The sequence below is a fragment of the Lepidochelys olivacea genome, assembly GCF_965140295.1.
Source record: "Lepidochelys olivacea isolate rLepOli2 genome assembly, chromosome: 23".
In the NCBI taxonomy this organism is placed as follows: Eukaryota; Metazoa; Chordata; order Testudines; family Cheloniidae; genus Lepidochelys; species Lepidochelys olivacea.
In genome coordinates this window covers 3,129,859-3,154,861 of record NC_140433.1, presented here as the reverse complement: position 1 = coordinate 3,154,861, position 25,003 = coordinate 3,129,859, and the positions used below count along the sequence as shown (strand labels likewise).

Genomic DNA, 25,003 nt, shown 5'->3' with positions numbered 1-25,003 from the left:
GCGGATTGACTATTCCCGATTAATTCCATCCACACTCTTCATCTGGAATAAGAACACCTTGTTCCGGATTAGTCTAACCCACTTCCAAAGTGGATCAAGCTAATTCAGGACAAGGCACTTGGCGTTGGAGGGGAAGCCCTGGAGAGTGAGGAATGAGGGAAAAAGAGTTGATTGGCCAGATGGGCTGTCAATCGCCCAGAGAGAGTAGGGAGGGGTCTTCCTTCCCTGCAAAGGATTCTGGGTAGGGAATCCCTCTATAAAACTCCCTGGCTTCTGGCTGGGAGTCAGAGCTGCAGGTCGAAAGGTATCTGGGAAGGACCTCTGGCTGGTGGCGTTATGGTATGGAAGCTCTATTGTTTTTTTAAAATAAATCTTAGTTTTATTGTTTTTAAAACCCTGTCAGCTGGGTCTTGCTACTTCACTGGACAGCCTTCCTCCTGCCCTCTGTCCCCTTCCTCTCCCCCTTCATAGTCTGCAATAAAACTTTCCACATGTGGCATTTGCCCTTTCAGATCCCGCTCTGCGGGGTGCAGATTCCCCTCCAGGAGGCTGAGAGCATCCCATGGCCCAAGGGACGGGCCAGGAAACCCATGGGGGTTTTGAAAACAGAAGCAGCCAGTCCCCTGCCTTAATTCAGTGCTGAGACTCCTTTCAAGGAAGGAGAATCGAATAAGAGGGGACTCATTCTTCCACCCCACCCCGACATCACCCTCCCCCCCCCCCCCACAGGCCCCAGCATGCAGCACAACCTAGCACCCCAAGTCCTTTGGTTGGGACGTGAGTATGATTTATTCTCCACGGCTCCCATGTTGTCTGCATTTTTGCCATCACCCCGCCAGGGGGCATGAGTGGCTCGGCCACCCCTTTGAGTTTTTGGAACATGCAGCCCCCTTGCTGCTGGATTTGGAACAGTCCAAGAGGACAGTCAGTCCTTATCTGCGAGGGTGTGCATTATGGGGGTATGGTTTACTGAGTGCTGGAGGCGAAGAGGCTGGGCTATACGGACCCGCAGTGTCTGGTCTGGTTGGGTCCAAGCAGGGAGGTGCAGTACTGCACTATACGGACCGGTGACCTGAGCTGGATTGGGCCTAGGGCTCTGGTCTGATCCAGACAGGGAGGTAAGGGACTGCACTATATGGAACACTGGGCTGATCCAAGCAGGGAGGTGCAGTACTGGACTATATGGACCAATGGTCTGATCCGGTCCATGCAGGAAGGGAGGTGCAATACTGGACTATATGGACCGCTGATCTGATCTGGCCCAAGCAGAGAGGTTCAGTGCTGTACTTATAGGGACCAGTGGTCTGAGCTGGTCCATACAGGAAGGGAGGTGTAGTACTGGACTGTATGGACCGGTGGTCTGGTCTGGTCCAAGCAGGGAGGTGCAGTTCTGTGACCCCAGAGAGGTGGCTCCTGTTGAGATCCTGCTGGCTCCGGATGCCGGCTGTTTGGGAATTTTCCCCGCTGGGATAGGCACGACGTCGCTCCTGTTCTCTTTGGATGCCCAGCGCTTCCCTGCTCCCTCGGAGAGGCCAGCCGACACAGCACTGCCGTCAGTGCCGGGAGAGCACGGCAGGCAGAACGGCGAAGGTGAAGAAGCTGCTCTCAGCTGGTGCCGACTTGGGGGTCTCGAGGGAATTGGCCAGCCAAGGGGCCCTCAGGTTGGTGTCGTGGGTGCTCTCCTGGGCCTTGTCCACATGTGACGCCTGCTGGTGCAGGGAATACTCAGCCACAAGCACCCTGGCCCGGGCCGCCTGCTCGTGGCTCTCCAACAGTGTCTCGATGTGATTCAGGAGGGCTGAGAAGAACTCCGGGACGCCTTCATAACCTGCGGAGGCCACCAAAGAGTCATCCGGGCTGTACCAGGGCGTCCCAGAGCCCCTTACAAACACTGCATGTTAAACAGCTGCCCTGAACCACCCCAGAGGTGGCTGCACCTTGGTGCTGAGTAAGAGATCTCTGCAGCAACAGCGGCCACGCCCTGCCCATTTCTGCTCCCTGCAGCACAGCGCCCCCTAGTGCAACACTGGGGCATAAGAGCCAGCACTGACTGTAGGGAAAGCGCCCCCTGCTGAGCCCCCCTTTTCCTCCCTCATGCTCTCACCTGGGAAGGCGTTGACGTCTATGACGGCGCACCGCCCCGTCTGCTTCTCCACAATCAGATCCACCCCAAACAGAGAGAGCCCCAAGGTGGAGCGCAGGCCCCGCATGGCTCGGCAGATGACGTTGTCAGAGGGCGGGGTGGGCTCCAGGGTCGCCTCATCCAGCTGGCAAAGGGGCAGAGAGCACCATGGGCTTGGGGGAGTCACTGGGAGGGACGCCCGGCGGGGTGTCTCCGGGAAGGAAGCCGAGGGAGTAAGGCTAGCTCTGGGAGATGGACAAATCCCCTCCGCTAGGACAGATAACTCAGAGGGTAAAGCAGCCCCCTAGCGCCGCACTGGGGCATGGGGGACAGTGGCCCCCTAGTGAGCCCCTCACCCCACTCCCTGAGGCACAGCGCCCCCTCAGCTCAGAGCCGCTGCAAGGCTCTCTCCCTCTGCATCTCTAGCCCCCCGGGGTGGATTCGCTCCCTCCCCAGCCTCCCTCTGTCTGCGGCGCTCGCTTATTCTTCCTCTCGGCCTCTGGCCCCATGCCCGTACTCACCTCAGTCAGGCGGGAGCAGGAGTCCGGCTTGGAGACACTGTGGCTGTTGAAGAAGATGCTTCTCCTGGCTGTAAGGAACAGAGCGAGGTCGCGAGCCCGGCTCGCCTGGGCTTGGGGTGCTCCCGGGAAATTCCCCAGCCCCGGGGTCCAGAGAGACTCCGGGTTCAGTTGTCACCGGTTCAGAGCCGTGCACTCTGTCGCTGACGCAACTGACGAGCGATGCCCGTTGTCCCCGGCTGGGGATCTGGCCCCATTGACCCCAGTGGGGCAACGGATGGTTGACCCCGGCTGGGGATCTGGCCCTTACTCTGAGGGCGCGTGAATGCTTTTGCACCCCAGGTTGCCCGGCTTGATTCCAGCTCAGTACAGAGCAAACCGGATGGTCATCCGTGCAATGAGCTTGCTGGGCCTCAACCCTGTTTCTCCAGGGATGGGAGCCCGTGGCACCGAACCGCCCCTTCCAGGATTGGCGCTAACTGCTCTCCCCACCCGCCCTGGGCTGCCTCAGCAGGGAGACCGAGGGCTGGAGGGACCACAGAGTCCCAATTCCAGCCCCCAAAGGAGGAGATGGCCCAGGTGCCCCCTCCGCCCCTCCCACACACACACACACACCCACATACACACCTGATTCCCCTCGCGGGAAGTTCTTCAGGGACGGCCGGCGCACCACGAAGTGGGAAGAGCCCACCACGAAGACCTTGAAGAGGACAGCGTCGTGGTTGACGAAGCTCTGGAGCAAGCAGGGGGCGCTCACCTCCCCCAGCCCCTCCTCGTTGAAGATCAGCGCCATCTATCGGGGGCGGGGAGAGCGGAGAAGAGCAGGGTAACGGATGGAGGGGCCTCCATAGGGCGGGGACGTGTCTATAGGGGGCCTCTCTCGAGGGATGGGGAAAGGGGAGGGGCTTCCTTAGCCCCACCCCTTCTAGCCTCCCTCTAGCCCTGGTTGCCATGGCAACTTGCCAGCAGCCAATTGCAGCTGGAACCAGAGGTGTGGCCTGTGAATGGGGCACAGCTCCCAGCCTGCAATGCTGTCTGTTGGACCGACTTGTTGCAGGCGGGGAGTTCCATGCAACGCCCTATACTGAGCCACTGCCCAGCCCCACAGCATGCTGGGAGGTGTGGTCTCATCCAGACACACCCCAGTGGCTGCATAACGAGGACTAGGAGGGTCAGAGAATGGGTGGCAGGGACAGAGGGGCTCAGAAACACAGTCCTGGTGCCTCATACCTCAATTGGTGGGGCTTCCTAGCTGGACTACGTCTCCCATGATGAACCAAGCTTTCCCCTCCTGAGCCACAGTGGTGCATCATGGGAGATGCAGTCCCCCTGAGCAGCTAGCCCGTGGGACAGAAAGGAGACATAAAACAGCTGAACTACAGCTCCCATGATGCACTGTGGGGGCTGAGGAAGAGAATAACTTGGTGCATCCTGGGAGATTGAATTCGGTGCCTAGAGCATGAAGAAATAAAGGTCCCAAACGACAACTCCCATAAAGTACCCCGGCAACATTTCCAAATAGAAATTTTTGGGTGTTGGGCCAAATCTGGGGGCAGGGGGGGGTTCTTTGTTCTTTTTTTTTTTTTTCTGAGGAAAAGTTGGATTTTTCCAGTGGGAAGCAGCCACTTTCTGTGTAGTTAAAAATCTGATTTTTCCAGCAAAAACTATTTAAATGGAAAACTTCCCAGCAGCCCCACTGCTGACCCCACCCTGATCTTTGGCATTGCTCTTGGTGTGTTAAGAGGGCACTTGCCCCTCCTTTCTTACCCACCCACCCCAAAGTCTCCTAGTGCTTTTATACCCACCCCTCAAAATGGGTCAGCTGAGGGATTTAAACCCACGACCTCTCACGCAGCCACCCAGGCCTCCGCGGCTTGAGCTAAAAGAGTAATTCCATTAGCAAGCCACAGTAGTAGGCTGTTATCCTCCCCGTGGCCTAGCTGCTGGAGAAGGAGCTGTAGCCAACCCTTTACGAGCAGGTTCTGGGACACGATGCTACTGACCTCGTGGGAGCTGGGTCCGTGAGCCACCCGGGTTTTGCAAACTGAAGGAGGAAGAGGAGGAGACAGTGGGGAGTGAGATGACTTAGCCCCGCCCCTTGTTCCACCCTGGGCTCTGACTCATCCAACAAGAGCCAATGGGGCTCCTGGGCCTGGAACTTTCTACTCCAAATCCCTCCCCTCCCAGCCGTTGGGGTGTGACAGAAGCCGAGCCCCCCAGCACGTCCCCCAGTCAGTGGCTGGGGGGCTGCAGCAGCTCCCACCTCCTCCCCCAGGGGGCGGTGCATGGACACAGAATAGCCAGAGCACAGGTCTGCCCTGCCCACCCGCCCTGCCCCTTCTCTGCTCTGGCTCCCTTTGCCCCATAGTCAGTGAGGCCCTGAGTTGGCAGTTTATTTGGCCAGCGTTCCCTTAGGTGGGAATGTAAGAACCAGCCCCATCCAGGCGACCAGCAGGATTTGAACCCGGGTCCCCCCGAGCACAAGCCGCTACTGCTTGAGCCAAAGGAGCAACTCCACAAGCCAGCAGCAGCAGCAGCAGGCTGTTATCCCCACCGCACTGCAGCCCATGCTTTGCCCACGGCTCAGCGTGGCAGGGCGAGCCAGGGAGCACCGAGGCCTGGAAACTCATTGCACTGGTGGGATTGCAAGCCCAGCATGGCGGGGTGCAGAGCAGCTCCCTGGGTGGCAGGACAGGTAGCAGGAGGGGACGTATTTTGATTGGTTTCAGGTGCTCTGGTTCATCAGCAGCACCTAGTGCCATGAGGCTGGTTCTCCTCCCCCTCCCCCCCAGGTATAAAGGCCCCATGGATTAAGGAGGTGCTGGGCTCACTCACTTAAGGGGAAGGTGAGGCCCTGCTCCCGGATCCGTGCCACCGCCTCACGCCCGGTCCCGCTGTTCAGCTCCACGTAGGGTGGGGAGAAGATGCAGCTGTCTGCAGAGCAGGGTGGGGCAGAAATAAGCGTGGAGTGGGTGGTTTGCATGGGTGTGAGCTGTTCCCGCTCCCCACCCCACTGCGAGGCTCCACCACCCCTCCCACACACACAGCCCTGCCTGTGCCCCCAAGCCCGGCCCCCAACACACACAGCCCCAGACACACGCCCTCCCCCCACAACTCAGCTCCTGCATTCCCGCCCTCCTTGACATCTTAGCTGTTCCAGAGAACTGGGTCTCTCTCCCCGCCCACCCCACGTTAGGATTGAACCCCTGGCTCCCACACACGGCTGCTGCCTGAGCCAAAAGCCAAGCTCTTAGCCATGCCTCTGGAAGGCGCTCTATGGGGCCCAGCTCCCCTTAGCGGGCCGTGAGTCATCACCGCATTCACACTGGCCACCTTCTCTCTAACCTTGCCCTGCAGGGAATATGGTTCAGAGCAGGGGAATGCTGAACTCTCAAGGCCTAAGCTAATGCTCTGATCACCAGGCCATCCTTCCTCTCTGGTCCGACAGCGCCTCCTTCTGGTGTGTGATTCGAGTTAGGGGACTGCTTCAGTCTGTTCTGGGGGAAGAGCGCAACTGGATATTGGCCACCTGGATATTACCAGGAGACCCCAGAAACGCATACCTTGCTTCTGAAAGTCCTGGAGGAGGCGATAGGATTCAAATCGGTCCAGGAGCAGCCGTACAGCTGGAAATGGGTCAAGGAGGATGATGCTGGAATAGGTTTCCACATAGGTCTGAAGGACCAAAGCAAATGTGTAATTAGCCCTGGGGGCGGGGGAGGTTTAAAGCCGCAAAGCCAGTTAGTGGGTTTGTGTTGATCACCTCGCTGCTAACGCAGGTGCTGTCCAGACTCAGACGCGTCCGAGTGCTTCGTTACGCATTCTGGGGAGCGGAATCCAAAAGGCACTTCCTGTACTAAGGAGCACTGTAACCAGAGCTACCACTAGTGGGAGACAAAGACACCACGTGCACCTAAGCAGGGGACTCGTGAGTATCGGTCAAGAGGTTATTTACCCTCCATATTTGGCACGGGTGCGACCGCTGCTGGAATCCTGTGTCCAGTTCTGGTGTCCACAATTCAAGAAGGACGCTGATAAATTGGAGAAGGGTCAGAGACGAGCCAGGGGAATAAGGACTGCCCTATAAGGATAGTCTCAAAGAGCTCAATCTATTTCACTTAGTAAAGAGAAGATCCCAGTCTATAAGGACCTATGTGGGGAACAGAAATTTGATCATGGGCTTTTCGGTCTAGCAGAGGAAGATTTAACAAAATCCAACGGCTGGAAGTTGAAGCTGGAAAAATTCAAACTGGGAATAAGGCGTCCATTTTTAACAGGGTTAATTAGCCATTGGAAGAACTTACCAGTGGTTGTGGTGGATTCTCCATGGCTGGCCATTTGTTGAGTCAAGGGGGGATTTTTTTTTTCTTTTAAAGATCTGCTCCCGTTCAAGAAGGAATTATTGTGGGGAAGGCGGGGATGGCCTTGGCCTGGGCCACGGAAGATCCTGGTGGAATCTACTAAGTCCTTACCTGGAAGTCATGGATGAGCTGGTGAGACTGGCTGTCATAGCTGGACTCGAGGATCAGGTCAGAGAGTTTGTGGATGATGACGTCAAAGGGGCCCTGCTCACAGAGGGGTTTGGCCAAGTCAATCTGGGACGGGAGGAGAAGTGGAGATTAAAATCCCTTCTTTGCTGGGACCCAGAGCAAGGCTGGGAACCCATCCCAACATTTCCCAGCCCTCATCAGGACGAAGCCGAGACCTTAGGAAATGTTTGGCCAACAAAACGCAGAGAAAGAGAGTGCCAGGGGGTCACCACACTTACCAGGCCTGGGAGACACCCAGGGTCCATCGCTGCTCTGGAAAAGAGACTTGGGATAAGAAGTGGTGAGATTTAATTCCAAAGGTTGTGTTTCCCCCTTCTGTTCTTCCATTATAACCAGCTGTCGGTTTCCTTGCTGAGTCCACCCTCTCCAGTGAGACACCAAAGGACCTTATTTTAGATTTTAACTCCTTTGTAAAAAGTGGCCTAAGAGAGCTCGAAAAGAATTGCTTTAGCCATGGCTTTTACTATTCGAACCCGGTCCCTGGTGGGCCAGCCTAGTCAGAGAGCAGTAGCCACACGCTTCAAAGTGTCTGGAAGACAAGCGCACCCTTGGAAGGGTGACAAATGTGTTAGGTACTAAAGTAGGGTGACCAGATCGCAACTGTGAAAAAACAGGACAGGGGGTGGGTGGTAATAGGCGCCTATGTAAGAAAAAGTCTCCAAAAACGGGACTGTCCCTTTAAAAACGGGACATCTGGTTACCCTGTACTAAAGGATTAATAATTTGGTAGTTGGTTATGAATAAGCAAGTGTCCTGACTTGAGAAATGCTGTTCAAGTTAAAAGTTGATCTGAAAAGAAAAGCGTTGAACGAGTAAGCTAACACTCCCTGGACTCAATAGCTGTTGGATCTGATTATATATCAGCAAACCTGCTTCGGTAGATTTCAGCTGTAATCGCTAACTGGCATGCTGGCAAATTCACAAACGGACCCCCTTTCGTGTGTGTGTAGGCTGACCAGATAGCAAGTGTCAAAAATCGGGACAGGAGGTGGGGGGTAATAGGTGCTTACGTGAGAAAAAGATCCCAACATCAGGACTGTCCCTATAAAATCGGAACATCCAGTCACCCTATGTGTGCATAATTTGGTCTTCCCCATCCTAGCAGCGGATTCCGATCTCGAGGCTATTAGCTCTTCTCGGGGGGCGGGGGGTGATTTCTCAGTCTTTCCTGTCCCCAACTCCAGCTCAGGCCGAGCAGGGATTTGAGCCCTGGTGACGGCTGGAAGGTGAAGCTAGACGAATTCAGAAGGGATCGAAAGCGTGTGTTTTTAACAGGGAGCATCGCGAAGCTTTGGAACGACTGGCCAGGCGTCCTGGCGGGTTCTCCCTCGCTGGCAATTTGTAAATCAAGATGGGATGGGCTGCTGCTTTTCTTTTTAAAGATCTGCCGAAGTTCAAACCGGGATTAGTGCATGTGTGATGCAGGTCAGACTAGGCGGGCACAGCGGTGCCTTCAGGCCTATGAATGCCAGGTGCATGCCCCTATTTGCTGGGCTATTTGCTGACTCTTGTTGTGAGTGAAATTCCAGGCCTGAGGCTCCCTTCCCCAGGAGATGTTTGGGTTTGGCGAGAAAACTTCCCGCCCCGCTCTTCTGACAGCGTCCTTTGACTTTCGACCCTACGGTGCCTTTCACCTTTGGTCCCACTACTCTCAGCACCGCCAGGAACCCAGTTGTCGCCAATGAACACAGACATTCTAGGACCTGCTGAGCCCCTGCAAAGTAATACTGCAACGTAGTGGGCAAAGACAGCAAGCAGTGCGTCCCTCCCCAGAAGTGGCTGCATCTCAGTGGGGCGGGAGTGATCTCTTTATAATCAGCTGCCCTGCCCCACCCCAGAGGTGGAAGCCTTTCAGTGGCAGGGCGGGGGTGGGAGGGAATCCTCCCCAGGCCCGTAAGTTTGTAAATTATTCTGATCCTTCACGCTATCTGAAAGTTGTGATGATTCATCACCCGAGGGAGGGGGGGGAATGACCACACACCAGCGAACAAAGCACCCATCTCTTCCACGCCCACCCGAGTGAATGCCTTATTGACTCCGTACCATATTGGTCATCCTCACCCAGTGCCACCCAGAAACGGCTCTCGCTTTATCTCTGTGGACTTTGCCAGCTGCTGTCAGTTTAAACCAGTTCTTATTGACAGACGGGGCCAATCCCAGCGCAGGCAAACAAAGACGGGCACTTAAATCCTCAGCCCCTCTGCAGAGGGAGGCGATGGGTTCTGGCATGCTCCATCTTGGGTGCCCATCAGCCTGGTATCCAGGCAGCTGGGCCATTGACCTATTCTCCCGCCCCCGCTTGATTTTTATCACCTGTCCTCTAGCCAGCTCTGCGTTGCTCTGAGCAGGGCCAAGAAGACCCAGGGTGGGGAGCGCAGGGTTGACCCCAATGCGTTGCTAGGGGGTGCTGTAGGGAGCAGAGCTCGGTAGGGAGGGCTCTCTTCCCTCTGAGTCCCAGCGCCCCAGCGTGGTGCATGAAGACCGCAGTAATTCCCCTATAGATATCCAGACCCCCTAGCACAGCGGTCTCCAGACTTTTGAGGGTCACAACCCCCCTCACCCCATCTGTGCCCCCCAGGAGCGGGGGATGCGGGCAGGGATTAAGGGGGCCAAGGCTGGAGGCTGGCACAGGGCCGGGAGCAGAGCCAGGCTGGGGATGGGGCCAGGAGTGAGGCTGGCTGGCGCTCCCTCCCTGTCCCCCCCCTGCCCCCCCCGTGGGGGCTGGCTCCACAATTTGGGGACCTCTGTTCTAGCACAACAACTGTGCAGACCCCGACTCTGCTCCCTGAAGCGCAGCGCCCCCTAGCGCCAGCATCCTGGGTCAGCCCCACCATGCCCCGCGGCACCACCCTCTCCCCGGCACTGACTCATCTGCGAGTCACCCACGCCCCTCCCTATAACATCAGGGTGTGCCAAGGTCTCCCATCCAACCAGGCCGGACCCAGCGTGGCCTGCTGGCACATGGCCAAAGTTCCCGGTAGCAAACCTCGGGGTGACAGCTTCCCATATAAGACCCGCTCCTCCAGCATCCCCTGCCCCCCGCCCCCATGCACACCTCTGCTCCCAGGCCACCCATGGCTCAGACTCACCTCAATGACTTCATAGCCTCGTTGCCTGGGCAAACAAAATAAAGAAAAACCGAGTCAGGGATTTGCACCTGAGCATTATGCTGAGAGAGGCAGCAGGGCCCAGTGCTTAGCCAACAGGACTGGGGGTCTAGGGGTCACAGGATCAACCCCCCCACCTTTGCCACCGACTCCCTGTGCAGACTTGAGCCAATCACTTCTAATCGCTCCCTGCCTCAGTTTCCCCACCTGTGAAACGGGGATAATCATTCTGTCCTTGCCTACTTAGATCTAGAGGAGAATGTGGCACCCTTTTACCTAAAGGGTGTCATACTGAAAGGTCCTAATGCCTTTGATCCAACACCAATCACAGGCCTCGCTGGGCTGAGCTCCCTGCTTCAGGCTCAATGGGAGGAGGAATGAAGCCCCTCTCTGGGCTCAAGAAGGCTGCAGGCGCCGGGGGCTTACTGCCCAAAGCATGGCAGGTCAGTGGTGTTTTCCCTGGGCTGCAGGTTGCGGGATATCTGCCAATGGAAGTCACTGCGAGGATGCAGAGAGACGCTGTTTCTTGCGCACAGGACCTGCTGGAGAGGCAGACTTGGGAATTTCGGTGCAAGGAAGCTGCCTGCTGCTGTTTTGACCGTGCTCAGGAGACCAGGACTGTGTGTACATTTCTTGTAGATAAACAGGACGGTGCCAAAGAACACACCTGCTTTGTAGCACCACTGTCTCCTCCTAACAGAAGCGACTCTGCAAAGGCTGGGAACACTGGCAAAACGGCGTAACTTTAAACTGGCGCGAGCCCCTGCCTTGAGACGTATGTTTGTTTAAACCCGTCTTCTTTCGCTTCAGCTTAAATCAGAACAGGTGGAAGCTAAACCGAACCTATGTGGCTCTTAAACAGGAACCGGAGCTTTCACCCTCGGGTTTGTGCTGCTTTTCCTGGAGCAGCTTCGGAGCCGAATTAAGGTTACCCTTTCCCATGAAGACAAGGCCTACACGCTCTGGGGCAAGATTTCGGTGGGCATCTGCAAGGACAGTCATTTTGGAATAAAACTGTCATAGAATCATAGACTATCAGGGTTGGAAGGGACCTCAGGAGATCATCTAGTCCAACCCCCTGCTCAAAGCAGGACCAATCCCCAACTTTTGCCCCCAGATCCCTAAATGGCCCCCTCAAGGATTGAACTCACATCCCTGGGTTTAGCAGGCCAATGCTCAAACCACTGAACTATCCGTCATCGTTTGAGTTCATTGCGCTATCAAACTAGGAAACTTTTGTGCTGACATCAGGGGCCATACAAACTTGCATGCAATTGACAAAAGGTGTGAGTTACCACTGATTTTGTTATTTCAGTGCAAGTTTGCATGTTGTATGTGTCTGTGAGCACCCGGCACAGGGGGGCCCTGATCTCGGTCAGGGTCTGGGCAGCACCTGGCGTGACAGGGCCCTGATCTCGGCCGGGGTCTGTGCAGCGCCCGGCACGACGGAGCCCTGATCTCGGCCGGGGTCTGTGCAGCGCCCGGCACGACGGAGCCCTGATCTCGGTGGGGGTCTGGACAGCGCCTGGAGTGACAGGGCCCTGATCTTGGCCGGGGTCTGGGCAGCGCATGGGGTGATGGGGCCCTGATCTCGGTTGGGGTCTGTGCAGTGCCCGGCGCGACGGGGCCCTATCTCGGTGGGGTCTGGGCAGGGCCTGGCATGATGGGGCCCTGATCTCGGCCAGGATCTGTGCAGCGCCCGGCGCGACGGGGCCCTGATCTCGGTGGGGGTCTGTGCAGTGCCCTGATGTCTTCTGTGGCATCTAGGCAGTGTCTCGCTACACATAATAAAGAGGGACTTTCATTCCTTCTCTATACAAACATCACAAGTCGATGCCCTCGAACCTGCTGAGACAGAGAGTGAGGGAGAACAGGGGAGGGAGAAAGGAGAGGAGGGAAAGCCAGAGATAAGGGAAGTGGAGAGATAAGATAAGGAGCGAGGGAGGGCTGGGCCTTTAGTGTGCCAACCCTGAGAGGCTTTAACCAATACATGCAAGGGAGGTGCCCTTAGGGTGAATGATCCTGTGATTCATGCTGCAAGCATGGGATCACGCACATCACTCCGTGCCTCAGGTTCCCCATCTGTAAAATGGGGTTGATAATCCACCCTTTGCCTATTTAGATAGTGAGTGCTTAGGGGCAGGGATTATGTCTCACTTTGGTGTCTGGACAGCACCTGGCATAGTGGGCCCCTGATCTCAGTCGGGGCCTGTCCAGCAACCAGCACAAAGCGGCCCTGATCTTGGTCGGAGTCCGTGCAGCACCCGGCATGACGGGGCCCTGATCTCGGTCGAGGTCTGGGCAGTGCCTGGCGCGATGGGTCCTGATCTCGGTTGGGGTCTGGGCAGTGCCTGGCGCGATGGGTCCTGATCTCGGTTGGGGTCTGGGCAGTGCCCGGCATGACGGGGCCCTGATCTCGGTTGGGGTCTGGGCAGCGCCCGGCACAATCTCACTTGGTGCCTCTAGACTTTGCTGCAAGTCACAGAATGAATAAGGCTCCTGAAGTGCTTTACAAACCGTGGTCCTGATCGATGTCAATGGAAACGGATCCCAGCAGCTCTGGATCAGACCCTAGGGCCAATCCCCCGACCCACCCCGACATCAGCCGAGGGCAGCTTGTTTCCCCTTACTTGCTGGGGGAAGCTGGCTCTTTAAGAGGGTGATGGCTCCAGGCAGCCTGCTGCCCAGGTGAAGGGAATGAGCCCAGGAGGGGGGGAAGGTGTTGCATAAGGTGGGAGGGAGCAATTGACGCAGCAGCAGACCTGCTGGGGGACTAGAAGGGCAGCCTACGCGGGGGTGAGGTTCTGAGCATTCAGGGACAGGGCTCTGAGTCTGGGTCTGGGGGCGCTAGCTCGCTGTGAACGGACAGAGAGAGTTGTGTTGTTTTGAGCTCTCTGTTAATTCAGCACAGTAGCTGGGAAACCAGCCCCCGTCCCCGCCTGGGAATCTGACTAACCAGGGAAGGAAGGGTAATGGAGGCTGTAGAGGGGTCCCGAGGCCAGACCACAGTGGGCCCGTTTGGGCCCTTGTAGATACATGAAACATTTGTCACAGGTGGCCAGAAAGTCCCTTTGCTTCCTAGAGTGTAGGATGCCAGAGGCAGCATGGCCTAGTGGATGGAGCACTAGACTGGGCGGCGGGAGCCCTCGGTTCTAGGCCTGCCTCTGTGAATGGGGGCAAGTCACTTCCTGCCTGCCCCATCTTGTGCCTTAGTTTCCCCCACCTGCCGAATGAGGCTGATGATATTAACTTCCTTGGTAAAATGCCTTGAGGTGGCAGGGTTGGCTGGAACTCAGAGCAGCGTGTGCTGGCCAGTTCCAGATTTCCACCTCAGTGAGGCAAAGGACCAACTGATGTTGCAAAAACACAAGCCGGGAGCTGATCTGAACCAAAAGGAAGCAGCTCAACCCCACGGAGCCAAGCAGGAGCATCGCCCCAGCCAGGATGTTAGGTGAGAGCCCTGGGGCCCAGAGCGCGCACCATCTGTTGTGCGAAACAGACTTGGGGCTATTTTAATTCTGGCAGCTGGAATGGGGGTGGGAGGGGAAAACACAAAGAAAAGTCAGAGTGAAATTCACCCCTGTGCTGGGAGCCTAAATGGCACCCCTTAAATCCGTCCCAGGACTCCTGGGTTCTTTCCCCAGCTCTGGGTTGGAAGTGAGATCTATGGAGGGTGGGCTGGGTTAAAGCAGGGAGCAGTTTTATGGGGTATGCATTATCTAATGGCCAGGACTTCTGGGTTCTTTCCCCAGCTGCCAGCTGCCGGTCGGGAGTGTGATCTATGGGTTAGAGGAAAGGGGGCTGGCAGTCCGGACTTCTGGGTTCTTTCCCAGCTCAGGGAGGGGAGTCTAGTGGTTAGGAAGAGAGAGGCTGGCAGCCAGGACTCCTGGGATCCCTCACCAGTTTAGGAGGACTGTGGTCTAGTGGCTAGAATTAAGATTCTTGGGTCTTATCTCCAGCTCTGCTACTGACTTGCTGTGTCCCCTAGGGGCCCTTGCCTCTCTGTGCCTCGGTTTCCCCATCTGTAAAATGGGGATAACGATAGCGACCCAGCTCAGAGACCCTCAGATGAAAGGCACTACGTAAGCATCAAGTATTTTATATGATTTTAGCAACTGAGCTTCCGTCTGTTCTGTATCACTATTACAGATCCCTGTGGGGCGTAGTTATTGACTAGAGATTTAATCGAGGGCCCTCGGCCAACGCGTCCAATCTTCTACCCCCAGCTAAAACAGTAATTAATGCTTAGTTCTTAGGGTTCAATGAAAGCAGGAGGATGTGGGAGCCATTCCCCTATAAAGGTCCTGGGATAGTTACACTCAGCCATGAGCGATGCTCCCCTCCAGAGGTGTCTGCATTTTGGTGGTGCCGTTTGGGTGTTGCTTGGGGGCTCGTTTCGGACATAATGCAACCTGGGGGTGAGGCTAAAAACTACGGCGCGGTTACAGACCCTGTAACTAGCATGGCTAGGGTAGGCAGCAGCTGGGGTACTAACCTTGGATATGGGAAACCTGGTTTCAAGTCCCCTGCTTGGCCCAGATCCTCAAATGCATTGAGATGCATGGGTGCGACTGGAAGTTAGGAGTCTCAGTACCTTTGAGGATCTGGGCCTAAGCCATTCCCAGTCCCAGTTTCCCCAACCGTACAGTAGGGATAACAGTCCTGCCTCCCAGGGATAAATACATGAAAAGGGGGTGTGGAGCTCAGACCCCGCAGCGATGGTTGGGGGTCAGTTAACCCCACAGCTAGATGAAGGCTTGAGATGCAGAGCAAGAGGTTTAGAAGCAGAAAGCCAGTCAGACCGGTAGCTGGTGCAGCCATTTTCCCCAGTCCCTTGTGCATGCCCTGGGCTACCTGCCCCCTCTTTTTGCCCTGCTCCCAAGGATCTCCCAAGGCGCTGAGTGCCAGAGACTCTGTCCCTTACCTGCAGAGATCCTCAAACCCCTGGAAATTCAGTTTCTTTTTCTTCTTGTCGTTCAGGCAGTAGCCGATGCGTTTCCCTTTCCTCCAGCTCGGCATCTTTTTGCATCCGTCTCTTTATTTAAAAAATAAATAAATAAACCAGGCCCCACACCTCTCAGTGTGGAAATCTCCCTCTGTGTGAAATGTGCAAATATTGTCTCCTCTGACTCTGGGCCTGTGCCCTCTTCGATCCGAAAGCACCAGCCCCTCCCCGAGTGGCAAAGTCCTTTGCGAGCAGGAACTGGGCAGGGCGCACACAAGGTGGCAAATTCTATCTTCCTCTGATCAGCTGATGCGCCGTAAATATCAATCCGTGTTGCTTAATAACTCGTGGCCAGGAGCCTGTTACCTGAGCCTGGTCTGGGGCTGATTGTGAGCCGTGATAAACGCCGCAAAATGCATACTTCGCTCCAGACCTCTGGCCTGTGATGCCATTGGGTTGGTTACACCCCGTCAAACTAGTGCCTTGCAAATGCTGACGCTGAGATTTCTGCTGAGCCCCCGCCCCAGAAAGCATCCCTCAGCCTTGGGCCATCGAACACCTGATCTCTGGTACGTGCATCAAATAGGGGTCTCCCTCTTTCTGTGCGTCACCCGGGCCGGTGCTCAGATCATATTGCACCAGCAGCCAGGGAAGAAATCTAGTGGTTTATTCCCCTCCACACACAGGTGGAAATTTGAGCAAGAGGATATGCGTGGAAGTCCCAGTCTCTTCTGCATTTAGATGCAGGAAGATCAAAAGCTGCTTAAATTGGTTCAGGGGAAGATCTCAGAGCCCAGCTCACCTCCCCAGGGGCTGAATGTGTGAAAATCTCTCCCCTCCCATGGCTGCCTGCCACTCCAGTCTGAATCGGACTGGTTCACAGCCCCTCTCTCTGGCTTGCCGGGGTCTCGAGGGATAAAGTCCTGCCTGAGGTTTAGGACACCTGCGTTCTAGTCCTGGTTCTGTTACTGGCCAGCTGCGTGTCCTTGGCCAAGGCCTGTTCTTGCTCTGTGCCTTGGTTTCCCCACCTCTAAAAATGGGAGGGGTGTTGGGATCTACTGATGGAAACAAAGGTTGGACAATTCTAATCAATCTCTTTACTTTCCCTGCTCTCCCAGGTTCCCCCCGTTTTGTGATGCCTGAATTTGACAAGAGCCCTCCCATGCTCCGCCCCCACCGTTCCAGTGGGGCTGGGGGTATGACCCTCAGTGCCACCTCCTCTTGGCCAGGGCTGGCTGGCCAGTAGAGATCCCCCATCAGCCTGCAAATTGGCAAGCCTGCCCCTAACCTCAAGATGCAGTTGCACCTGGCTAACGTTGATCGTTGTCTGGCTGGGTGTCTCGGGTCCCTCTCCAGGGAGAGAGGCCTTTGCCTTGGATTTGCCATTACAAAATTTATAAAATCTCCCCTCCACTCCGATTATAAGAACATCGGATTTTCACTGCTGCACGGGGTAAGAACTCATCCTCCCACTCCAAGACCCCAAGCAGCTGCTGCTTGAGCTGAGAGGGGGATCTCCCCATTAGCTCTCTAAGGGACTATGACACATGGAGGCACAGGTCTGCGCTCAGCCAGCAGAGGGCAGAGGTGCATGAGCCAGTCCATTGCCCCACCTGGCTCCTCGCAGCCAGGGGTCATTGTATCAAGGTCCTGCTGGGTCTTGAAAGGTGCCAGGGGTTCCCTTTGCACAGCGCTGAACAGCTCCGGCCCCCCTCTCTGCCCCGTGATCTCGCTGCCCCCTCTGCATCTCTCCGCCTCGTTCACGCCCCCTCTTCGCTGCCCACCCGGGATGGTACAGACTCCGCAGGCTGCAGAGCAAAGCAGGGCGCCATCCGCCTCCGTCTAGACGGAACCCTGCCCTGACAAAGGCCTAGCGCAATCCCGTGCCGCGGCGGTGTAAAGGCCGCTCACGCCCCGAGGGGGCAGCCAATCCACCTCCACCCCTTCCGTCGAGCGCCGTCTACATGGGGGCTTTGGGGGGGGGGTTGGATTTTTCACACCCCGTCTCTCATCTGCCTCGGGGCAGGCGGCTAGACTCCAGGTGATGTCACCAGCCCGCTATTTCCCTGCATCTGTGCGACATGCAGCCTCAGGTCTAATGCTGAGTTGAGGTTTTGGGGGGGCTGTGACAGCCATGGCAATTCCCTGCACTGTCTTGGGGAGATCTCCCTGTCTTAGGTTTCTGTATGATTGGGGGGCCAGGGATGGTCTGTAGTGCCATGGGAGAAGGTGACCAGAGCCCGCTAAGGACTATGGGGGATCAGGCAGATTCACTCCAGAGAGGTACCCCCCGCTGGGGAGGCTTGCATATACTGGTTCAAACTGGGTTCCCCAGAGAGCAGCAAACAAAGAAAGGATTCTTGGCTAAATTGCCCGGGTTTAACCTGATCTGGGACCTGCTTTCTGATCCTGCAACACACCGGATCGTGAGCCGCAGGGGGGCCTCCAATCTGTAGGGAAGGGTTGGAAGGATGGACGTGTGCCCGAGGCTGGAGCTGGGTGGATCTCCGGGGAGCTTTTTAGCCCGCGTGTAGGTTTACATGGTTTCTCCGTCATGCTGTGACCTGCGGAATAAAAGCAGGGGCTGTTCCGCGGCCCGGAGCCCCGGAGGAGGGAGCTCAGCGTGGCCGTTGGCTCGTTGAGGCCGTCTGGCTCACTGGGCGATTGCCAGCACCGGGCAGGGAGCTGCGGAGCCTGGGAACACCCCGGTCAGGAGGGGGAGAGCTGCAGGGCTCTGCCCAAGAGAGGTGATGGCCGAGGAGCCCCCGACGTGGGAAATGGAGGTGCAGTTTGCCCAGAAATGTGACAGATGCCAGGGCAGGATGGTTCCCTGCTGCTGCCCTGCCACCCCAAACTGAACCCCCTGGGCTGCTCTGCACCCTCATCCCAGTGAGCCCCCAACCTGACCCCCTCCTGACTGCCCTGCACTCCCCAACCCCAGTGATCACCCCCCCCATATTTTCCCAGCACCCCCTCTGCAGCATCCAGTTCTGCCCAATTAACGCAGCCTTTCCCAGCAGGTACTTTCCACTGGTGAACTGAAAGTGAAAGGGAAAGAGGCGAGTGTCCGTTTCTCTGCAGAGGGCCCTGTCTGCCTGTCTCCCTCCCGCTGCCCCCGGGCGGACGGCGAAATGTCCCGTGGGTCCAGCGCCGGCTTCGATCGCCACATCACCATTTTCTCCCCCAAGGGGCGTCTCTACCAAGTGGGTCAGTCTGTAGGGTGCTGTCTGGGGTTGGGGGTTCGCACGTTTCTCATCCCTTGGGATTGAAGCCAGAGCGGGATTGGCGCCCTCGCTCCCAAGCATGGGGCCTGGAATAATCAACAGGACTCCTGGGTTCTGTCCCCTGCTCTGGGAGGGGAGCAGGGTCTAGTGGTTAGAGCAGGGGGGGGGCTGGGAGCCAGGACTCCTGGGTTCTGTCCCCTGATCTGGGAGGGGAGCAGGGTCTAGTGGTTAGAGCGGGGGGGGGCTGGGAGCCAGGACTCCTGGGTTCTGTCCCCTGATCTGGGAGGGGAGTAGGGTCCAGCAACTAGAGTACAGGGTTGGTGTCAGAAATCCTGGGTGCTGGTCCTGGTTCTGAGAAGCAGCAGGGGCTAGTGCAGAGGTGGGCAAACTATGGCCCGCGGCCGGATCCGGCCCCGCCAGCTGTTTTAAGCTGGCCCTCGAGCTCCCACTGGGGAGCAGGGTCTGGGGCTTGCCCTGCTCCGGCGCTCCAGCCCAGGAGCAGGGTCGGGGATCACTCCACGCAGCTCCAGGAAGCAGCGGCATGGCCCCCCTCCGGCTCCTACGTACTCCAATGGCCCCCTCCGGCGCTCCAATGGGAGCTGCAGCGGGGGGGGGGGGGACGGGATGCCTGCGGACAGGGCAGTGCACCACCCAGAGCCTGCACCCCTGAGCTTCTCCCCACACCCCAACCCCCTGCCCCAGCCCTCCAAACCCCTCGGTCCCAGCCCAGAGCACCCTCCTACACCCCAAACCCCTCATCCCCAGCCGGAACCCTCATCCCCCCCTCACTCCCCACGCACCCTACTCCCCCAGCCCAGAGCCCCCTCCCTCACCCCAACCCCAATTCTGTGAGCATTCATGGCTCCCCATACAATTTCTATTCCCAGATGTGGCCCTCAGGCCAAAAAGTTTGCCCACCCCGGTCTAGTGGTTAGAGCTGGGGAATTAGGAGTCAGGACTCCTGGGTTCCATGCCTGGGTCTGGGAGGGGAGGGGGGTGGATCTAGAGTGGATTAGGACTGGGGCAGGGCTGGGAATCAGGACTCCTGGGCTCCATTCCCAACATCATACTGATTTGCAGCATGGCCTCAGGCAAGTCCCTCCCCTCCCCCCAGTGTGCCTCAGTTTCCCCATGCAGCAGCATGCAGGTTTTTGTCTGTGAAGCCCTGATGGAAAGCCCTTGAGAAATGCCATCACCCCCACACCTCCCTCTCTCTTCTTCCATTTACCGATTGCTGTCTCTGGTTGCAGAATATGCCTTCAAAGCCATCAGCCAGGGGGGGCTGACCACCGTGGCCGTGAGGGGGGAGGACTCTGTGGCCATGGTCACCCAGAAAAAAGTACCGGTAGGAGCCCAGCGTGTGGGGGAGAGGCCGGAGATCGGGGGGTGGGGTCAGGCGGGCCCATGGTGCCCTGCATTAACGAGGGCAGCCTTGGCTCTTTGCTGGCGGCCCCGGTCCTTGTGCCAGCTGAACCCGCCGTGTGGGGAGCCTTAGGGGAGAAAGAACACGGGCGCAAGAGCTGGAGTTGGGCCAGGACCCCAAGGCTCATACCTGGGCTCTCGCACATCATGTGCGACAATCAGCTTTTGGGGGGGGGGCGGGGGGGCTGTGAGGGCTGTGGGGAGAAAGCGTCCACTGCTGGATCACAGCGCCCCCTAGCACCTCATTGGGGACAGCACAGACTGGGTGGGGAGAGCGCCCCCTGCTGAGCCCCCTGCCCGGCTCCCTGCTGCACAGCGCCCCCTAGCACCTCATTGGGGACAGCACAGACTGGGTGGGGAGAGCACCCCCTGCTGAGCCTCCTGCCCGGCTCCCTGCCGCACAGCGCCCCCTAGCACCTCATTGGGGTCAGCACAGACTGGGTGGGGAGAGCACCCCCTGCTGAGCCTCCTGCCCGGCTCCCTGCCGCACAGCGCCCCCTAGCACCTCATTGGGGTCAGCACAGACTGGGCGGGGAGAGCACCCCCTGCTGAGCCTCCTGCCCGGCTCCCTGCCGCACAGCGCCCCCTAGTGCCACACGGGGGTCAGCACAGACTGGGCGGGGAGAGCGCCCCCCGCTGAGCCCCCTGCCCGGCTCCCTGCTGCACAGCGCCCCCTAGCACCTCATTGGGGTCAGCACAGACTGGGCGGGGAGAGCGCCCCCCCGCTGAGCCTCCTGCCTGGCTCCCTGCCGCACAGCGCCCCCTAGTGCCACACGGGGGTCAGCACAGACTGGGCGGGGAGAGCGCCCCCCGCTGAGCCCCCTGCCCGGCTCCCTGCTGCACAGCGCCCCCTAGTGCCACACGGGGGTCAGCACAGACTGGGCGGGGAGAGCGCCCCCCGCTGAGCCTCCTGCCTGGCTCCCTGCCGCACAGCGCCCCCATGCGCCTCATTGGGGTCAGCACAGACTGGGCAGGGAGAGCGCCCCCCGCTGAGCCCCCTGCCTGGCTCCCTGCATCACAGCGCCCCCTAGTGCCACACTGGGGTCAGCACAGACTGGGCAGGGAGAGCGCCCCCCGCTGAGCCCCCTGCCTGGCTCCCTGCTGCACAGCGCCCCCTAGCACCTCATTGGGGTCAGCACAGACTGGGCGGGGAGAGCACCCCCTGCTGAGCCCCCTGCCCGGCTCCCTGCTGCACAGCGCCCCCTAGTGCCTCATTGGGGTCAGCACAGACTGGGCGGGGAGAGCGCCCCCGCTGAGCCTCCTGCCCGGCTCCCTGCATCACAGCGCCCCCTAGTGCCACACTGGGGTCAGCACAGACTGGGCAGGGAGAGCGCCCCCTGCTGAGCCCCCTGCCCGGCTCCCTGCTGCACAGCGCCCCCTAGCACCTCATTGGGGTCAGCACAGACTGGGTGGGGAGAGCGCCCCCTGCCCAGCTCACTGCAGCACAGCGCCCCCTAGCGTCACACTGGGGCCAGCACTGACTGCCCCCCCCGCTCCCTGCCGGGTTTCTTTGGAGGCTCCCCACCCGGCTCGGCACATAAAGCCCAGGGATGAGCCGGTCCAGCCGTAGGATGCAGGGGTGATTTCCACCTGGGCCCCAGGGCAACCGCCCTCCAGCCTGACCCCCGGGGCAGCAGGTGACGGGCCGGGGCGTCCTGCTGGGAAATCACCTGGCCTTGGTGTCTTCACTCCCACCCCTAGGATAAGCTCCTGGATCCCAGCACGGTCACCAACCTGTATCGCTTGACGGAGACCATCGGCTGTGCCATGACCGGCATGAGTGGTAAGCCGGGGCCAGGGGCGGGCTCTGGTTCCCTCCCAGGGGATGAATCCTGACCTGGCGTTAGCAATTCCTGGGGACTCCTGCTCTGCGCCCGTCCATGCGGGGTACGAGTCTGAGACCGCCCCCAGAACAGGGCCTGGGCCCTGCCCCTCCACCTTCTCGCTCTGGAGTTCGCTGGTTCAATCCCCCACATCCTCCCATGTGGCGGCCTGAAACCAGATCTAGATCTGACCCGGAGACGCTTACACTGGCTGCCCCAAAGTCCTGATCTAGAGAGCAAGGTACGTGGGGTGATCTCGTCAGGCTGGCCAGCAAGTTTTTCTCCTCTAGAAACACACTAGCCTGGATGCACTGAGATCTCAAATGCACAGTATTACGGCAGCGCCTAGGGGCCACAAGCTGAGATCGAGGCCCCTGTTGTGGGCCCCCGTCGAGATCAGGGCCCATGTAGTGCTGCCTAGATCCTCCCCCCAACCGAGATCAGGGGCCCCATTTGCCGGGCGCTGCCCAGACCCCCCCCCACACACACATTGAGATCAGGGCCCCTGTTATGATGGGCGCTGCCCAGACAAGAGCACATTATAGTCCCTGCCCCAAGGAGTTCACTCTCTAAATAGCCACAGGCAGGGTGATTATCCCTGTTGTACAGATGGGAAAACTGAGGCCGCGAGAGAGGGAGTGACTCGCCCCACGCGTCCTTGGGAGCCGGCCAGGGGTCAGAACCCTGGTCCTCCAGCTCCGCAGCGGCCAGGCTCTAAGGGGACGACTCTTGGGTGTAGCAGTATTAGGGCTTTTATCCTGTTTGTGAGCTGTTTGGCCCGCAGAAAGCAACGGACTCATTGAATGACACAGCTCTGATTCCCTCTAGCGGTGGGGACAGACACACACAGAGCAGGACTTAGACCCTCCAGCCTGGGGCGGCAGGGAGGGTGACACACACACGTCCTGCTTGTGCCTCGTTTGACGGGGGCTCCTTTCCCCGCCCAGCCGACGGCCGGTCCCAGGTGCAGCGCGCCCGGCACGAGGCTGCCAAGTGGAAGTACAAGAAGGGCTACGAGATCCCGGTGGCGATGCTGTGCAGGCGCATGGCTGACATCTCCCAGGTCTACACGCAGAACGCCGAGATGAGACCCCTGGGCTGCTGTGAGTGATGGGGGGCAGGGGAGAGGCCCCCCCCACCATGGACTCACCCAGAGTCACCCCTCTCCTTTACCCAGCCTCCATCTGTTCCCCACTTAGCCCTGCTCAATCACTGATCACCCCCATCCCCTACCCCACTCACAGCCTGCCCCATAACCCCAGACCCCCCCCTTAACTCAGCCCTCCCTTAATTGCTAACCCCCGCATGGCTGCCCCAGCAAACCCTCCAACTTCTTCCCCTTCTCTAAATGCCCCCTCCCACCTTTCACCTCCCCGAGGACCCCGGTGGTCCCCTAGGAGCTCCCCCAACACCGCCACTGACTATTCCTTTAGGGCCCCTTCACACTCTGGCTCTAAATGCCCCTGGTTCGGACGGTTCGAGACACAGGATCCCGCCCCTTCCCATGAACCCTCCCTTCCCACTTCTGGCAGCAGGTATGATCCTGATCGGGATCGACCAGGAACTGGGGCCCCAGCTGTTCAAATGCGACCCAGCGGGTTACTACTGTGGCTATAAAGCGACCACTGCTGGGGTGAAGCAGACCGAAGCGAACAGCTTCCTGGAGAAGACCTTGAAGAAGAAACAGGGCTCACCTGTGGATCCTGTAGAGGTCAGTGTGTGTGTGTGTGTCTCCATGCATGCCTGTGCATTGTGTGTGTTACCACACAACCGTGCATTACCGTACATGACTGGGTCAGTGTATCCCCTTCCTGGAGCAACGTGAGCCCTGTGCTGGTATAGATCTATCAGTCTGGTGCTAGAACGTATACGCAGTCCTCCACTAACAATCCCACAATGCAACACTCCCTTCAGCAGTGACTTGTCTGGTGAAAGTTTTGAATTCTACTCTCCAGGGGTGTCACGTCCCATTTAAAAAACTAGCACAGGTCATAGAGTGGAAGAATCAGGACCTATGTTATTTGTCTCGGTAATATCTTGGAGCAGGGAGTTCCACAGGTCAACCACATGCAAAGTAGAAAAAGTCTTTTCCTTTTCTTCCTTGGCTGACAGTTGGCAATTACTTGCTTATCGACGGTCCTCTCCACAGACTTCAAGGCCAGTGAGATTGAAGTGGGGATAGTAACATCAGAGCATCCCCAATTCCGGTAAGACTTCTTGGCCTACAAGTTCCTCCCGCCCATTTCCAGAGCAGTCTCGAATTAACAACACCCTGTCTTGGTGGCTTGCAGGACACTGAGCGAGGATGAGATCGAGCGTCACCTGGTCACCATTGCAGAACGGGAATAACCTCAATGACCACCGAATCCTTCAGGACAAGAAACTGCTTCTGAAAGGGACCCCTCGAAAGCCTGGATCTTAGTTATAACATTAACATGTAGATTCCCCCACAGTAATCCAGTTACAACACGGCTAATGTCATGATAGCCTGCAGTGCTTTTTAAAATGTTTAATTAAGAACCCTCCTAGTCCAGTTCCTTCCTGACCCCTGTGACCGCTGATGGCCTGAAGCATGAGATTTCTCTGTTTCTCTCTCTCTGTCAGGCCTTGTCTGTGTTATGGAAAAAGGTGCATTTAGACAGAGCACATGCTTAATCTTTATGGGATGTGTGTAACATTAAGCCAGGGCATAAGTCTTCGCAGCAGCGGCAAGCCTCGTAAAACCAAATACTGTGTCCAGTGCTAGTGCTCACAACTCAAGGAGGACATTGATAAATTGGAGAGGGGTCAGAGAAGAGCCACAAAAATGATTAAAGGATTAGAAAACCTGCCTTGAAGTGACAGACTCAGAACAATCTCTTTAGCTTAACAAAGAGAAGGTGAAGAGGTAAGTGGATCCAGGCTATCAGTACCTCCATGGGGAACAAACATTTAATACTGGACTCTTCGGTCTAGCAGAGGAAGGTCTAACACGATCCAATGGCTGGAAATTGAAGCTAGAGAAATTCAGACTGGAAACAAGGTGTAAATTTTTCACAGAGAGGATAGTTAACACTTGGAACAATCTACGAAGGGCTGTCCACCAGTGGCACTTTTTAAATCAAAACTGGGAGGGAGGACAAGCTGTAATGGGCTTAATCTGCAGCAAGGGAGATTGAGGTGAGATATCAGGACAAAAACTTTCCAACGCTCCGGGGAGTGAAGCTCTGGAACAGGCGTCCCAGGGAGGTTGTGGGATCCCCATCACTGGAGGGTTTTAAGGACAGGTTGGACTTGCTCCTGCCTGCGGGCC

At 57.6% G+C, this 25,003-nt stretch overlaps 2 protein-coding genes across 2 annotated transcripts; one reads left to right on the top strand and one right to left on the bottom strand.

Moving 5' to 3' along the window:
* Positions 1 to 761: 761 nt before the first annotated feature.
* Positions 762 to 15,318, bottom strand: LOC311511505 (inositol-tetrakisphosphate 1-kinase-like). Its single transcript, XM_084612166.1, has 10 exons — positions 15,222 to 15,318; positions 10,280 to 10,304; positions 7,113 to 7,235; positions 6,204 to 6,315; positions 5,476 to 5,574; positions 4,644 to 4,684; positions 3,268 to 3,433; positions 2,644 to 2,711; positions 2,105 to 2,267; positions 762 to 1,828 (listed from the first exon to the last, which is right to left on the bottom strand). Exons 1-10 carry the CDS (start codon positions 15,314 to 15,316, stop codon positions 1,554 to 1,556), a joined length of 1,167 nt encoding a protein of 388 aa, XP_084468292.1. The 5' UTR covers positions 15,317 to 15,318; the 3' UTR covers positions 762 to 1,553.
* Positions 15,319 to 18,373: 3,055 nt separating this feature from the next.
* Positions 18,374 to 24,060, top strand: LOC311511929 (proteasome subunit alpha type-6-like; the record flags this gene model as incomplete). Its single annotated transcript, XM_084612884.1, has 7 exons — positions 18,374 to 18,449; positions 19,717 to 19,811; positions 21,590 to 21,671; positions 22,659 to 22,814; positions 23,244 to 23,422; positions 23,824 to 23,918; positions 24,003 to 24,060. 7 exons carry the CDS (start codon positions 18,374 to 18,376, stop codon positions 24,058 to 24,060), a joined length of 741 nt encoding a protein of 246 aa, XP_084469010.1.
* Positions 24,061 to 25,003: the final 943 nt, after the last annotated feature.